Source organism: Ornithodoros turicata, chromosome 1 (genome assembly GCF_037126465.1).
Source record: "Ornithodoros turicata isolate Travis chromosome 1, ASM3712646v1, whole genome shotgun sequence".
NCBI classification, from domain to species: Eukaryota; Metazoa; Arthropoda; class Arachnida; order Ixodida; family Argasidae; genus Ornithodoros; species Ornithodoros turicata.
The window spans coordinates 207,989,980-208,008,234 of record NC_088201.1 but is presented as its reverse complement, the minus strand read 5'-3'; the positions used below and the strand labels follow the sequence as shown (position 1 = coordinate 208,008,234).

Sequence of the window (18,255 nt, the reverse complement as noted above, 5' to 3'; positions counted from 1 at the left end):
TATAAAAAAGACAGACAAACAGCGGTCTCCTTGCACAAATGCCTCAAGGATGATCATCTCTAGACGGATCAGATGATCCATGGTCGAACGCCTCGACCGAAAACCACATTCTAACTCAGCTAGACAATGGTTTTCATTCAGGAAGTGGACCAGCCGGTTATAAACCATTCGCCCAAACGTCTTGCCGAGGCTATAACTGCTTGGATTAGAAGCATCCTTTCCGGGTTTCAGGAATGGAATAACTGTAGTCATTTTCCACAGACCTGATTAAAAAATTTAAGCAAGCATTTTTTGAACTCTTTGTATTGGAGCAAGCACTTTAGACTTTTGGACAAGCATGTGGCTCAGCATGTAACATGTCACCGGATCTGGGCTTGTAGCAGTTGGTTTTACAGATGATAAGCCTCTCAACCGCTCTATAAATGTAAAGGCCTGGTTATATGCAAGCCCACACAACTACCAAAGGGAAGTTTTTGTTTCTCGACCCTGTTTTTATATTTGAGGAACTGGTTACTGTAGTGGGAAGAGCTTGAAATGCTTTCAGAGTGTTGCCCAAGCGGATTAGCCTGTCCTTCCAGGCTTTCACATATCTGACCATTGATTTTCTAAGAGAGGTTCAGAGTGACTAATATATTATCCAAAACAAGTTTATCCCAAACAATTTTTGTTAGAGTGTTTGAAGATACAAAAATGCGCCAGGAGGGCCACTTTGCTTACTTGCACCTGTCTTTGCTGTTGCTTTTTTGAAGAGCAAAAGGTACTGTGATGTGGGGTACCTTCAAAATGTAATCCACGCATGATTTTGAGCTTTGCGATTATCCTCGCATTCACTGTTATACCAGGGTTTCGATCGTTTTGGGAGATGACCAGAAGTCTGGGGTATGGACTTTGTTCCCACATCTAGGACGACATTGGTGACAAAATGGTTTACTTCGCTAACAGTCACCCTATCAAAAGGTATCAAGCATAATTTGCACATTTCGGGGAACTGATTCCAGTTGAGTTTTTCACTTTTAAAACCACTGGCAACTGATCACTTCTAAGCAGGTCTGCCTCTACAGGACATCTATATCTTCAAATAGAGATGGAATGCAAGAGGTTAAATCTCAGACCGAGAAAGAGTGCCTTGCGGAATATAAACAAGGTGTTCCATGTAAATGCGGACATATTTAATATATATATATATAAATGTTTGTAAGTCAAACGTCGACATGCCAGTACTGGACAGCTGTTTCGGCATTATTGGGCCTCATCAGCAGTACGCAGGCAGGCAATGTTTGTGCGGATGGCGTCAGAAGGTCACGTGGCACGTGACCCCTCCCGTCACGGTGTCCTAAGACACCTCTGAAAGCCCAGTGCAAAGCCTGTCAAGTGTATAAGGGAAAAAAATAGCAGGAGCTCTTTGGCTGCACGTATAGCATATGTTTGTAAGTCAAACGTAGCCATGTCAGTACTGGACAGCTGTTTCGGCCTTCTTGGGCCTCATCAGCAGTACGAAGGCAGGCAATGTTTGAGCGGATGGCGTCAGAAGGTCACGTGGCACGTGATCCCTCCCGTCACGGTGTCCTAAGACACCTCTGAAAGCCCAGTGCAAAGCCTGTCAAGTGTATAAGGGAAAAAAATAGCAGGAGCTCTTTGGCTGCACGTATAGCATATGTTTGTAAGTCAAACGTAGCCATGTCAGTACTGGACAGCTGTTTCGGCCTTCTTGGGCCTCATCAGCAGTACGCAGGCAGGCAATGTTTGAGCGGATGGCGTCAGAAGGTCACGTGGCACGTGATCCCTCCCGTCACGGTGTCCTAAGACACCTCTGAAAGCCCAGTGGAAAGCCTGTCAAGTGTATAAGGGAAAAAAATAGCAGGAGCTCTTTGGCTGCACGTATAGCATATCTTTGTAAGTCAAACGTAGCCATGTCAGTACTGGACAGCTGTTTCGGCCTTCTTGGGCCTCATCAGCAGTACGCAGGCAGGCAATGTTTGAGCGGATGGCGTCAGAAGGTCACGTGGCACGTGATCCCTCCCGTCCTAAGTCAAACGTCGTCATCCCAGTACTGGACAGCTGGACATCCCAGTACTGGACAGCCATCCGCTCAAAAGTTGCCTGCCTGCGTACTGCTCATGATGGCCGTAGTGATGATGGCCGGCATGGTGACGTTTGACTTACAAACATATGCTATAAGTGCAGCCGAAGAGCTCTTGCTAATTTTATTTTCCCTTCTACATATACAGGGTATCCCAGAAAACGTGTCATTGAATTATAATAAAAAACTACACCACCTAGAGTCATGCGGTCAATGGCATTTGTTCTTTCTGGGTTTTTGCCCCCTCCTCATGTGAATGTCGTGTAACGTAAGTTTAATTATGTAAATTTTTGCCAGCTTAAGTCGGAAATTTGCCTAGTAAAAGTCACTTTTTTACCCCACCAATGTGAAGAGCGTGTCTAATTTAGTCAATATAATGATAATTAGCAGAGATATTCAGGAGCTATCCCATCGGAAAAAAGAGCCGAACATCATGCTCTACGGAGGTCGCACAGAATAGCGCACGATTATTTTTTTAGCGCAATCTTTGTCAGTCCGACGAAAGGAGGTTGGAAACCCAGCCCTCCCCGACATCGCAGAAAGAGATAAAACAGGCACGGCTTATCACGTCTGACTTTCGCTGGGATAATGCTTTCCCTCTCCCAAGTTTAGGAACTCTTACTTTTTCTACTATCACTCTCTGGGCTGGCTTCGGAACCTCCTTTCGTCGCACTGAGAGCGATTGCGCTCAAAACGTCATCGCGCGCTATGGTCCGGTGCTCCGAAAAGCATGGTATTCGCCTATTTTTTCCGATGGGATAGCTCGTGAATATCACTGTGAATTATCATGAATTTGAGTGAATTCGGCACGCTCTTCATATTGGTGGGGTAAAAAGGTGACCTTTACTTGGCAAATTTCTGAGTTCAGTTCGCAAATATTTACATAATTAAACTTGGAGTACATGACATTCACATTAGGAGGTGGAAAAACCTAATAAGAACAAACGCCGTTGACCGCATGATTCTACGTGGCGTAGTTTTTTTATTATAATTCAATGACACGTTTTCTGGGACACCCTGTATAGGGTTATGCTGGGTTGTAACCCTTCCCACCCTTCTATAAGCGATTACCCACTACAATCCCCCTTAGTCCTGTGGAAGGCGACGCTGTCGCCGAAACGTCGACCCCTGTAACATGTAAATAAACCTTAGTTCTCTCCCGTAATTAGTTGTAATAATTTTTTAAACTCTCCCTCAAGGCTTCTGAATCCCTCTTTACCTTTTCTGTGCTTATATACTTACCTGTCCATCCGTACCTCCCTGAAGCATCAGCATTTATATATATATATATATATATATATAAAGAGGGGAAAAAGCCATTAAAGAAATAAGTAAATGACGCTAGACGCGTTTGAAATTCAAACTTACATATTAAGATGGCTTCTATGGCTGCAGGGGACATGTGTTTCGCCGTGTTTGCGGCTCGTCAGCCCTGGGTAGCTGCGCATCGTTCGGGATTGGCAAACCAGGGGTCACTCAGCGAGCGATATACACCTGGGAGGGTGACCGAGCACTCCTCAATGCCACAGTGCAAGCCAGTGAATTATAAAGAGGGGGAAAAGCCATTAAAAAAATAGGTAAATGATGCTAGACGTGTTTGAAATTCAAACTTACAGTTAAGATGGCTTCTATGGCTGCACGTAGAGAAACAGATACTCATTGAACGATGCGACAGCACCAGAGGACACGTGTTTCGCCGTGTTTGCGGCTCGTCGGCCCTGGGTAGCTGCACATCGTTCGGATTGGCAAACCAGGGGTCACTCAGCGAGCGATATACACCTGGGAGGGTGACCGAGCACTCCTCAATGCCACAGTGCAAGCCAGTGAATTATAAAGAGCGGAAAAAGCCATTAAAGAAATAAGTAAATGACGCTAGACGTGTTTGAAACTCAAAATTACAGATTAGGATGGCTTCTATGGCTGCACGCAGAGAAACAGATACTCATGGAAGGATGCGATAGCACCAGAGGACACGAGTTTCGCCGTGTTTGTGGCTCGTCAGCTCTGGGTAGCTGCGCATCGTTCGCAATTGGCCAACCGGGGGTCGCTCAGCGAGCGATATACACCTGGGATGTCCTCTGGTACAGTCGCATCGTTCCATGAGTATCTGTTTCTCTACGTGCAGCCATAGAAGCCATCTTAATCTGTAAGTTTGAATTTCAAACACGTCTAGCGTCATTTACTTGTTTCTTTAATGGCTTTTTTCCCTCTTTATATATATGTATATATATATATATATATATATATATATATATATATATATATATATATCTTGAAAAGTTGGAGTTGGATCGGACGGCTACGTAATTATAGTTGAAATAAATGGGAGACAGAAGACGAAAGTAGGGGAAGTAACAAAAAAGGGGTTTATTAAAACTTAAAAATTATAAAAGTTAGGGAGGATGTCTACGTTACGGCGGAAGCTCCGCCTTCTTTGGGACGAAAGAGCTAAATGTGGCCTCGAGGCAGATAAGGGGCTTGAACAACGGGAATCTTACCTAATTTACAAATTCCGATGGGCCATTAACGAGGACCCTGGCATGCTGTCAACAATAAGTTTAACAACCTAGATAAGACCCTGTTGCCTTTTCTCGTTTCAGCCAGATCAAAATCCCCACTGACCCACAAGGACGATGACTCCACTCCTGGACCTGACACAAAAGCGCTCTGGAATTTCCCCAATTGACAACCGCCAGGTGGCGGGAATTTCCCCCAACCGACCACGTCATTCTCAAGCCCCTTATCAGCCTCGTGGCCACATTTAGCTCTTTCGTCCCGAAGAAGGCGGAGCTTCCGGCGTAAAGTAGACATCCTCCGTAACTTTTATAATTTTTAAGTTTTAATAAACCCCTTTTTTGTTACTTCCCCTACTTTCGTCTTCTGTCTCCCATTTATTTCAACTCTATATATACATATATATATTTGCAAGTTAAAGGTCGCCATGCCAGTACTGGAAAGCTGTTTAGGCCTTCTTAGGCCTCATCACTAGTACGCAGGCAGGCAACGTTCGAGCGGATGGCGTCAAAAGGTCACGTGGCACGTTATGCCTCCCGCAGGGTGTCCAAGGACACCTCTGAAAGCCCAGTGCTATATGCTATACCATATGCTAAGCCATATGCTATACGTGCAGCAAAAGAGCTCCTGCTAATTTTTTTTCCTCCTTATATATGTATAAGTTCAAAAAAAAAAAAAAGACGCGGAAACAGATTTTAGGGAAGTCACTAACACTAGTATGTTACATAGGGAGACTTTAAAAAGTAAAATAGGCAAGGGGTCGACGTTTCGACAGTGGCACTGTCTTCGTCAGGACAAAAGATGCGTAGGTGGTTACACATTGCTTAAATAGGTTTCGTACATGACGTCATAATCGGTACGGGCAGGCCACAGGCGTTTGTCAGTGAGTCAGATTCGGGAAGATTCCAGAAGGTGAAGTCCGGGTGTGATGTCATCCGCCGTAGGTCACTGTTCGCTTTGGGGAAAATTCCTGGGCAGGATGAGCGCTGTTTCAAACTTCGCTAAAAAAAAAAAAAAAAAAAAAAAAACGACAGAAAAGAAACGAAAAGTGTAGCTCATCTAGGCGGCCAGATTTCTTACCGTTGAAAGTGCTCCCAGATCTTCGTTAATGTTTGGTTGGAATTTGTAAATGAGATAAGATTCGCGTTGATGGAGCTCTAGAGGAGGAATTTCTGTCTAAGCGCGTAAAGAAGTCCGCGCTTTACAAGCGGTTCCTCAACGACATCTTCATGGCCACACTCAGAAGATGACCTAATCACATTTATCAGCGACTTTAACAAAGCACATCCGTCCATCAAGTTAACCCACTCTTATTCCCCTTAACTGAACTTTAACTTAACTTTCTCGATGTCCAAGTAAAATTAACCAACGGGGTCGTGTCCACAAACCTGTTCTGTAAACCTATGGACTCTCAACAGTATCTCGCATTTAACAGTTGTCACCCCCGTCATACTAAACTTGCCATCCCTTACAGCCAAGCACTTCAATGTCAATGTGGAATCTATGGGAACAACGCGTGGGACTCTTATAAAAAACGAGATATAACGATCCTCATCGATTCTAATTCTACCGTGAGTGATTAAACACGAAGTTTTTAATGTAGCAGGCTTACATATTTTCTTTAGCAGGTTTAATGCTGCCTTGTCGTAAAAGTCACTAACTGTACACAGCGCGGTAAACATGTTCAACGTAAAACGTGCCTTTTTCTGCTACGCTTCAATCTTGCAAATATTCCGCTCGGTGATTACGTCTCATATCGGACTTGCATAGTCTAGTACGTCATAACATAAAACTGATGAGATATTAATTAGACATTAATTAAGGAAACCCATCAACGAAACCGACATCACTATGTCGGTATCGGTTAAAAATCTAGTTGGTTATTTTTTTTTTGTTCGAAAAGTGGTCATATATTAAATAAATGGACTTCACGGATCAGCGCTGCTTCTGCAGCTGCAGAGGCTCCGGATGCGTGATGTCATTCCCTAAGCGCAGCACTGAGAGGAGAAATACGCCGTCCAGACGGCCCCATAACTCTACGAGACGAGCGCATGGTCGCTGCATTCCTTTTCTCGAGGTCACGCCCTCATTGACTCTGAGCTAGTGTCCTTCTCTCGTTTTTCCAGAGAGGGATACCTGGCATACTCACAGCATCCGGCGTCTGCTCCTGTTATGTATTCGATCGAATAAGATTCAAACTACGCCATTCTTTCATGTGGAATTTTCGGTACATGATAAGGGGTTCACGAGGAATAAAATGACAGTATAGTTCCGAAATGAACCGGCACGGATGCGACCATCCCTTTAAGATACATCCTTACAGCCCTATTGCTTCGAGCCTTTCGTGTTTGCCCCGAAGCCCTCGGCAGTTACTTATGTTCAGGAAAAGCTTCGTGACTGTGCTTTAAGTACCTCTGTTAGGCTCCCCCCAGTGCTATTGCCAATGACGACAAATCCATCAAATGATCCATAACTTCGGAATTGGAATTCACCCGAAGCGCGAGGCCCGGCGCGGATTCACCAACCGCGCATGCTTACACTCAAAATCGCGTGACGCTTAATAAGCGGCACTTTAAAAATACTGCCGCTGATGTCTTTTGCCTCTTATATCGAGCGTTACTGGAAGGCGCCTAGCGTAGCCTTCACCGACGCCGCCTACAATAGGCGTCACGGGGAACCGCGTGCCTTTAGCAGCACAATCAAGCATTTAGTCTAGGTTGTAGCGTGCGCATAAAGCAAGGATTTCATTGTGCCATTCCGCTTACGCATTAACGTGCCCCCCGATGATACTGCCTGATATTCTGCTACTGTCTGCACTTCAGCGCTTACGTTGCAGTTTCATATGTCGAACCACGACGGAAGTTTATAACTGCGCATTATTAACACAACTGCCGTTAATGCAAAGCAGGGAACATCCATTGAGGTAAGAGACACGAATACTTAAATCTCAAAATGTCACGCAAGCTAAAAGCTCTGAGAACTAAACGGTGCAGGAGTGTATTGAATATACAGTCAGAACCACGACCATCCACCAAGTCAATGAACGTGGAAGACGGCGTACGTATTATCCGAATAAATAATGCCCATCCTTGGAATAAGGAAAATAACTGCACTGGGTTTTATTTGAAACTGAACCTGGGACGTGCAGAGAGCATTGACAGCGCAAAGTGTCAGTGAAAGAATGGGCCAGCTTAGCTTATCTTTCTTTCTTCCCCGGTAGAGTTAGCGACATTTCGGAGAGGTAATCTAAAATACAAAGAATTTTTACAAAGTAGAGAACAATGAAGTTGGTATCTTGTCGAATTACGTGACCTGTAATGCGCTTATTTAGCGCGTGTTCTCTGCCGATTTTCATTCTACATGCACATGAGGATAACTTACCGAATTCAGGTGCTCCCTATGAAATTTGCCCCACTGGCTGCACAGTATCGCATCCTGAGACTACGGTCACAATGTGCTCCTCATAACAAACACCATAGTGAGATCAACGGCCGACAATCTCCTTACGTAGTGTAGCGTGCGTTGTTCGAGGGTGCGCGCAATAGAGGCATCACCCTGTCATAAGCGAACCGCCACTGTCATTCCGGTAAAACTCGAGGCAGTAGCACGAACCGCATGTGCCTCCGATGATGCCGCGGATGTCTTTGTTACTTTGCATCTACGACAACGACGATTGTACACTGTAGCTGAGAGCACTCCCATGGTGCATATGGTGGGATAACAGACGTCTAACCCAGAGATAAGTTAAACTTTAGGGCTAGGTTTAAAAAGTAGACGTCTACTAGACCTCTATGGGATGTTTAGTGAATGTCTGAATGTATATGTGTACTAGACCTCTACGGGGTTAGATGTTTAGTAGACATCTCAATTTGCAAGTCTACTAGACCTCTACAGTTTTAGATGTTATTTAGACATGTGCTAAAAATGGTCGACGAGACACCCCCGAGACGTTACAGGCTAAAATCTCCCTTTCGTGTCGTATAGCAGCTCTTATCAATTGTAGACTACACTTAAAGACTCAATTTCATGATTATTTTATTTGTCTATTTTTTTTTTCACTTGTGCAGGGCGGGGGCATATATGTATAGGTAAAATAGGCGCAAAGGTTCACAGGTTGGTGAGAGCTAATTAACTAGAAGCCGCCTCAGCTGGTATATACCAGGTCTAAAGTTGGGCTAGGGGTAGACGTTGGATGTCTAAGTTGAGACGTCTAGGTGGCGTAACCTTAGCTATGCTAGAGGAAGGCTAGAGAAACTCCCCTAGACATTAGGGGCTATAGGGAGACACCCACTTTACCTGTCAGTCGTCCAAATTTAGACGTCGATTAGACATTTATTATCCCATCTTTGGCAACATGCGCTGATATTATTCAGCTCGCACGTCATATCATTTAGATCACACACCGCTACAAATCTGACATCCTTCTCACTATCCTTGGGACTTTAGTGATGAGCACCCTGCCCGCCCCATCTAGTGAAAAACATGCTTCCTAGACGGCATGACACCGATTAAGAAATGCACACTTGAATGTACCACTTGCGTCGATGTTCTCCACAAAATCGAAGCATTCTGACGTTTAGAGCAGTGATCCAGAAGTAATCAAATAAGTTATACGTTACCTGCTGCGAACAGCCTTGGCGTTCCATCAGCCGGCCACAGTTAGCCGCATTTAAAAAGCGAAAGACGTGACGACAGTTGGGCGCAATGTTTGAGACGCCGGATGTGGTGGTCATCTACCTTCTTTCACATCACAATCTACTCACAACGTCACGCTGCAGTCGCTGAAACGAAATCGTCAAAGCTGTTTGACGGTCGAATATCACACGCAAGAAGAAAGGGAAGATAGCTTTGTACAATACTCTTACGAACTAGATTTGGCAGCGCAGCAATCCGACAGCGCGCCCCCGTTTCAATACACCTGCGTGAACTGCACGGAGAGAGGAGAGAGAGCGTGAGCGGGAAAAGAAAGAAAACACAGAGAAAACCCGCGTCGGCGTTCGTAAGGAGCACAATATGCGTTATACCGGTTACGTTTGCCGCTTATAAACGGCCCTCGCTGTAAGCGTCCCGTTAAAAGTTGTGCCGCTTACAATGGCTAGAATCACATTTGCCGTTTATTATTCGTGGAGAGCATTTCGGATATTATATGTGTGCTTTTTTAGCAAGCGTTGCCCTACCCATTTTCCAGTTTAGCTCACGGACGAACACCTAAAATAAGCGTTTTCTTTCTTTCAGGCGGTACAGTAAGCGTTTCCGACTTTAGAGTGTATAGCCGGACTTACGTAACCGGTAGTGGATACAACGGGTTCTCTGTCGCGCACCCGAGTCTTGGCTAGGACCAGGTAGTGACAACGGGAGAACTGTGCCAGTCTCAATGCCTGGCGCGTGTGCAGTTCAGCTCTCTACGTTACAGCTGGCAATGTACAAATGACGTGCTCGCGCAGTGATTGTAGGCAGTTGGATCCAACTGTCTACAATCACTGCTTCACAACAACTCGAGCTGTTGTAAGAATGACAGTCTGTTCAGATATATTTCAGCTGTGGGGCACCGCACACACGTGCATGATAAAATTTGAACTCAACTCATCTGTTGAACATCTACAGTTCATAGATTGTTGTGAGTCAACGCCACGTACACTAGGTGATGTGCCTGACCATGATAGTACTTGAAAATCTGGGTGAATGTACAACCCTGTGATTTGTGTATTGTAATGCACATAATAATATTTACATGCGCATAATGTAAAACTCCGGTGTTTTACATTTGCCAGTCGTGCCTGGTGTAGTCTTAGCTGTTCGATTTGTAGTAGGTATGCAGTCGCAATGCAATGCGGTAGGCAAACTCAGTACAAGTCTGCACTTCAAAAGGTGCTTGCTTCCAATTTGCCGATACTTGAAATCAAGCCAAAGCAAGTGTTAATCACTGCACTCTCGCTGTTAGTACGGGACTAATCGTCGTTCAACAGCTGCTCGCCCCCGCTAAGTGGCACCTTGCCCTGTTTGTGCAAGTTCGCTTTATCCATTGATGCATGTTGACGGCATTTGTACTTGAACTTTCAGGTCATATTGCGCATTTCAAAAGTTCATATTGCATTTCAAAAGTTTCACTCAAATCTCTCAATTCGATGTTCAACATGGCTAGGGAAACTAATGACGACATCGTGCAAGATTGGGGGCTAGAGCCCTACGCGGATCAGATTTTTCGCATCTGCATCCGACCCGCATCCGCAGCATACACAACCGTTTACATCCACATCCGATCCGCTGAGGAAAACGCAACATCCGCATCCAATCCGCAAAATCCGCACGTTTCGAAGGACGCGTAAAGACCGCCGGAAGCATGTTGGTATAATTTCCGATGCCCCATGCTGTCACGGAAGGAGTCACGACGACAAGCAAACGTAAACCTTTCATCAAACGCGATATGGTGAGACATCTGGAACTCATGGAACGCTACCTCGCTGGTGCTCGCGTGCTTCGAGACGCCATAATGCCTCTTCTCCCGTCTTGGCCGTGCATGGTCAAAGGTGAACCCGAGCATGTATGCGCTCGCTGTCGGCGCGCAATACAAATAAATTACTGGTGGAAAAATTAGAGCACGCGGTATATCCACATCCGATCCGCTACCGATCAGCTGCCTTTGCATCCACATCCGAACCGCATCCAACATCGAGCCATCCGCATCCGATCCGCACACCTCAGAAAGTGCTAAATTTCATCCGAATCCGTAAGTATCTTGCGGATATCCGCTTCCATCCGCGGATGGTGCAGGGCTCTACTAGGGGCGAGTACGGTTATACGCATTCAGTCTTCACTCTCGAAAAAGAATCGGATAGTAAGTGTAAAAAAACGATGCGTTTTTTTTACCCTTATCTTATACGTTAGCGCAGTACGGATAGATGCCGTGACGGATATTAAAGTTCAAAAATCGAACCGTTTTTTTACTCTTATTTTAAGAGCCAGTGTTTGACTGTTACTCCATCTGTCGTAACCTTACCCTGATACTAACACTTATTTATCCCCCGTATGTCTCATAGTAAGAGTAAAAGCGAAGGACACTGTGAATGTCAAAAGGGCTTCTTGACTGTCGTCTTAAGCATCTGTTGGATAAGCAACTGCCGGGAATGCTCATATGAGGTGGGAAGGGGGGGGGGGACGGCAATGCCACATGGCACAAAACGGGTTCCCGTTTGCTGTTGTGGCTGATCCAAAAGACGTGGCAGTTGGCTGTCAAGTACGTCACAATAGCCGTCACAATACTGCACTGCAAAATCGTATGACACAGACAAACGCATCCATCACGTGGATAACAGATATAAAAGGCATGTTTTTGCGCAAAGCAAGTAATATACAAGAGTACTTGCGACGGTCAAATGAAAAATAAGAAGCACGATAGCATCACTTGAACCGGGTTCACCCTCTCACAATAGCCCGCGTACGCCGCTATCTCATTTAAACCAAAACATCTGGATACATGGAAGTATTTCCCACAGGGTTAGTAGCACACATCAAAACCGTAATACAACAAAAATTCACCAAATGACTCCACTTTATTGGAGGAAAGAGTGCACAATAATAGATGCATGTGTTTATAGAATACCGCACCCATAGCCCGAAAATGATGAGGCATAAGGTACACGTGACCTAACATACAAAAAAGGGAACAGCATACTATAGCCATAAACCAACAGATTACAATAACTGAAACATTTTAGATAAATCTGATATGACATTTGTGCATCTTCACAACACTTCAGCACAACGAAATATAAATTGTAGACTAGCTATATGAGCTAGTAATTCAGTAGCTATAGGAGTATATGAGCTATGTTTGCGTTTATATTGTAAAAACATACAATAAGCGTTATATCACAGAATGAGACATCGAGGTACTCAGAGTATGAGACATATACAAAAAAAAATCTATAGCAGACAGGTCATAAGCTAATTATTTATAACAACTGCGGTATAGTTCAGTGCATTCAGACGCAGCGTTTATCGGGCAACGCATCATTATTCATGACGTAGTCACAACTTACAAGTCATCTTTACAGGTGGGTTGTATTGGCTGTATATGCATGACAGAGTAGAGTCCTGTGTACTTCTTTCAACAATGTGACGCACAGTTGAAATTTCGGGAGCACGATCTAATGCAGCTGAGGGTGCATGCGGGGTATTGTGCAGTGCAGCATGACTACGAAGAGCGTGTCCTGTTTCTGGGGATGCTGGAAATGGAAGTTTATTGTCAAAAGCGCAAAACAATGTGCTTGCTGGTATTGTCAAATACCTGCGCATGTCTGTTCAACAGTAGATTCCAAAGATATGATACTGTCTGAAGTATTTGAATGAGAAAGCTAATCTCGAAAATATGCTAGTGCCGTAATAAATGATGCCGGTGAGGTGCCCTTTGAGAGACCTGAGTCCATCTCCGCAGAAGCCGCTGACATGAAATAGTGATAGAGGTAACACGAACTTCAAAAACTACCTACTGTACTGGAAACACTCTCGTCTTTTAACATAACATTTAACTGAATATTGTTCAACTCATAAATCATTTTAGCTCTCTAAGAAGTGGCGCCACCACCACCGCCACCCGCATCACGTTATCAAAATTGTGACTGGTTTCTACAAGTCAGAAAATCCATTTCCTTCCTGTCAACACATCATGCTGCGCTATAATCAGCAATAATCATCCCAACTGATGCTACAAGAACGGACTGGGGAATCGTAAACAAAGGTGCTTCAATAGCAGCACCGAGAAAGGCACATCGAAGAAAAACGGAAGCGAAAAGAGCCTCACCTATGACAAAATCATCTGCTCGTACATGACCAACACGCATAAGGTCCCAGAACAGAGGACAATGGGCGACACATATAAATTGGCAGCGTGGGGATAGCTGGGCGAATCACAACTGTTTAAGCAGCGTCCGCCCAAGCAGCACAATGTACTGAAAGTCGAGTGCAATAGGGGTGGACGGTATGTGTCTTATCAATGTTCTTCAGTTTCACGAGTCTGTTCAAGGCCTTCCACCTACCCGTCCACCCCTATTGCACTCTACTTTCAGTACATTGTGCTGCTTGGGCGCGTGCTTGGCTCACTACATTGGGCGACGTTGTCTCGTTCGATGTCATTTCTTCCTGCCATACGTTTCACAGAAATGAAATTTGAAGTTCAACGAAACTCAAGACTCATAGGCGCCGACTGCGGGGGGGGGGGGGGGGCGCGGGGGGGCGCCATAGACCAGGGGGGGCGCCGCCTCCCCCGGGAAGTCCCGCTAAGAGACTGACACCAACCTTCAAAAATGCATCTTGCAATTCGTAAAATATGTATCCGCCCACCATACTCATTATCCGCAGTTGTCTCGCGACGTAAACCCCCAACTAATAATTATCATTATTAATACTCATTATCACAGTAGAGGGTGAGGCGAAGAAACACAGAGGATGACACAACACATAGCCTGAATTTCTCCCAAAGCAATCAGATCAATGAAACGAAGCAGTCGAAAAGGTACCAGCAGCTGCCAGTGAGGTGTAACGGTAGGATCTTCGGAACACATATTCGTTGGGAGCGGGTTCAACTCCCGCTGCTCCATTTCATTGACCATATTCATTATATTGCATATATTTCGGGTCAAATACCGATGATTCAGTGCATCTTGTTCTTTTTGCACTCAGTTTTCAAAGGCGTAATGCCTTCAGTTCTGCACATTTTCACTGTTTACGTTCTCTGTTTTCTCTTTTGTTCTGTTTTTTCTGTTCTCCCTTGCTCTTATTTCTATACCAGTTCTGCATACATCATAGGATCCCACCAGAGTGTGTGATTCTTCAGCTTTAGTTTTCATTTTCCCGGAGGGGGCAAGGGCGCACCGCGAAGTAAGTACTCTGGCGGGGGGGGGGGGGGGGGTTGTTTATTAAGAAAAAAGAAAGAAGGGAAAGGTAAGCCAGATGGATGTCGGCTTGTTATTAAAAAAAAGTGAAAGGCAAAGAAAATAAGAAAACAAAAAGAAGGAAAGAAAGGAAAATTAAGGAATTTTTGTTTTCCTTTTCTTCTTTTTGTTTTCTTATTTCCTTTGCCTTTCACCGTTTTTTAATAACAAGCCGACATCCATCTGGCTTGCCTTTCCCCTTCTTTCTTTCTTCTTAATAAACATATCCCCCCCCCCCCCCCGCCAGAGTACTTACTTCGCAGTGCGCCCTTGCCCCCTCCGGGAAAATGAAAACTCTCCGCCCCTGACACACAGTCCAAAATGTGACAACTTACATTGCTGGACGGTGCATGATATGAGACCATGAGACGCCAGAAGCCAGAGATCGTTAACCGAGCGAAAGGAAAGACGCTTTGCACACGGAACTGTGCACGTGTTCTCAGAAGGCAGGGCCCGTGTAACACATGAAAAACAATAGGCGTCAATATAGGCGTAAAGGGCTAATACTCCGACACAGAGCCTCAGTTTATCCGTCAAGACGAAGTCTTATTCGTCAGAATATAAGGGTAAATCGTGTTCCCCGTGCCATTTACGCATAAAACTCCGCCCTTTACGCTTACAGCGGACGCGTTTACGGGTACTAGGAATAAAACACAGCTTGACGGATACGTCGTCAGCCATTTTGTCGAATTAGTCGCTTAGTAAGGGTAAGATTAGACGTAAGCGTAAATTTATTAGTTTCTTTCACGAGAGTGTTGTTTCGTACAGCTGTATGCTTAGCTTGTCAATATCTAACACCATTGCTGATTTATAAGGGCCTTTTTCGTTAGGGTCGCCTTTGTGAGTATACGAACTCAAAAACGTATCCAAGATGGCACACGAAAAAGAAAAAGTTGTTGATCGCCGTCCCACGTCCGCACTACTTGCCTTCTACTTTTTAGCGTTCATCTGAGTTGTGGCATTAATTTGTATCACCGTGTCTATAGTGGAATATTTTAGGACGACAGTTCCTGATCTGTAGGCGAATACCGATCATCCTTGTCCTTGTATGTTTGTTATCTTTTGCAATTATGTGTACGTACACCACATTCGCGTCCAGTAATTTAGTGTTCCATATATTTCTTTGTCAGCTGGGCTTGCAAACACGCTCGCGTGGATTATCATGCGATTCTTTTGTTGCCGCTTGATAGTCTTTATCTTTTGAATTCCGTTAAAACAAGTGTCACAGCCTTGGTTCACCTGCTGTTCCTGTTTCAGGTCTGCTTTCTGAAGAACAACCTCGTGACCCGGGATGGGAACGTTGCCTTGGCTATTATCCGCTGGTTTCGTTCTACATTTTTTCGCTAGGGTAGATAACGGATGGCCTGGAATAAACATCTGACTACTCTCTTAGATCACTGACGAGAGTCAACGTTAAAGGGACTATGAAATATTTTTTCATTGTTTTCATTTCAAATAATACATATTTTTCTGAGTCTAGAACTGAAGTTTTACCTTCGGCATGCGAGCGATTTCATTCATAGATTCCTTCATCTGCGTCTACCGGGAGCGGAAATCTCAATAACGTCAGCGTCCGTGCTTTGTTTTCACCGTGTGGTCAAAGCAAAGCCATCATATGCTGTTCACTGTGGTGATTGTAACTTCGGTTGTGCGTCCGATATCTCATGGTTGCCGAGGCGGTATGGTTGAAAATATTCTTTTTCCGTATTTAGCACGTTTGTTGAACGCTGCGACACCGGTGTCCCTCTCATAGGCGCCGACTGCGGGGGGGGGGCCCTTGCCCCCCCCGGAACATAAACTAGGGGGGGGGCGCCGCCTCCCCCGGGAAGTCCCGCTACTGACACTGAAGACTGACACCAACCTTTGGGGCTCGGCGCGCCCGGGTCAAAAGAGCGAAGAGGCACCAACCCAAAAATGCACCTTGCAATTTGTAAAATATGTATCCGCCCACCATACTCATTATCACTGGTAGAAGGTGAGGCGAAGAAACAGAGGATGACACAACACATACCCTGAATTTCGCCCAAAGCAATCAGATCAATGAAACGAAGCAGTCGAAAAGGTACCAGCAGCTGCCAGTGAGGTGTAACGGTAGGATCTTCGGAACACATATTCGTTGGGAGCGGGTTCAACTCCCGCTGCTCCATTTCATTGACCATATTCATTATTTGCGAGCATTTCGAGTCAGACACCCAGGATTCAATACATTTTGTTCTTTTTGCACTTAGTTTTCAAAGGCGTAATGCCTTCAGTTGTGCACATGTTCACTGTTTACGTTCTCTGTTTTCTCTTTTGTTCTGTTTTTTCTGTTCTCCCTTGCTCTTATTTCTATACCAGTTCTGCATACATCATAGGATCCCACCAGAGTGTGTGATTCTTCAGCTCTGGTCCCTCTTGTCACTTCATCTTCTTGCGGGCTTCAGCTACGCCATGCTATCATTTTCTCCCGAGGTTGCTCTTGCTACGTGTAGGAGTAATAGTACCTCGCTGTGGAGTTTAGCACTCCAATCAAAAGGTGGGGCATATTAGGACGTATTCTATTATCCGTGTTCTCGCAGACTGTTGCATCGTTTCATGTGCCGTTTTGGAAACCTTCGCAGAACCATGAAAAACGTCCGGTAAAGGAAATTTGTTCCTTGCACTCGGATAATGACACACAAAAAGCGACAACCGGTATAACAGAACGTTCGTACACTTTTAGCGTCAGAGTTGGGACTTCGATGACCGATGTGCTTACATCAAAGGCAATTGGAAGTCTCTCAAACCTCTTTTGGCCTATTTATAGAAAAACGAAGGGAAATGACCGCGGAGGTCGTGTTTTTTTAGTTTAACGGAGGATCAGAATAATCCCGAAAATATTCCTACATGATGAGAACAATTATGAGAATGACCTCACGGTTTTATGCCCACCTCAAGGAGAAGCAAGAGGAAAGGAAAGTCGTGCAGAAGGCGTATAGACGTAAAAGACAACTGGTGATGATATAACTGCTCGTCGTATTGAGCCACGCTGAGGGGGGCAACGTGACGACTATCGGGGATCGTGCGTCATGGGCTGACTTCACAGGCAACTGCCGACATTTGTCTTCAAATGTTGCAGGAGAAGCCAGGGGAATCCCCAAAAGAGGAGCGAGAACGACATCACACCGCATGAAATGGCCATAAACAATTGTCGCGCGATGACTCGCGTGCTTGAAGCTGGCAATGCCCATCATAACACAATCTCAAAGAGTCATCCTAAGTGTATCCTGTGCACAACGAGGTACACAGAGACTTGTGCCAAGTCCCTCCACAGTGTATGCAGTGTACCGCTCTCCGTGGTGTGTTTTGGGCATTTTCACATGCAGTCAAAGGGGGCTCAAGTGGGTCGTGGATCATAACTCGTGTCACATCATCGAAGTTCCTCAGCTGGTTCATGGGATAAATTCCACCCGTTTTTTTTTTCTCTCTCTCAGCTGGAATTTTTTTTTTTAACATTCGAGTTAGGTTTTTGTGTATAGGACTGCACGAGAAGAGTAGTGGAAGTGTTCCCGAGAAAATGTGCAATGTGGCAATGTCGCCCTTTCTCGAGTCGAACAAAGGGTTAACGATTTGATCTTGGGTCTCGGCCACTGTTCGGTCTTGAACTTGATCTCGGCTGCTGCTCACCGGTGCCCGACTGTCAGCCCGAGGATGGCCCTGAATGTTGCTCGCCGGGTCCCATCTGCAGTACACAGACAATGAAACACTTTCTCT

The 18,255-nt window shown here is 45.1% G+C and overlaps 1 protein-coding gene across 1 annotated transcript in view; it reads left to right on the top strand.

Annotated features, from left to right (window-relative positions):
• Positions 1 to 15,915, top strand: part of LOC135375831 (uncharacterized) — a 50,490-nt gene extending 34,575 nt beyond the window's left edge. The window contains exon 5 of the mRNA XM_064608478.1: positions 15,781 to 15,915. Coding sequence (XP_064464548.1) covers positions 15,781 to 15,870 — 90 coding nt within the window. The 3' untranslated portion in view covers positions 15,871 to 15,915. The remainder of the gene's footprint in view (positions 1 to 15,780) is intronic.
• Positions 15,916 to 18,255: the final 2,340 nt, after the last annotated feature.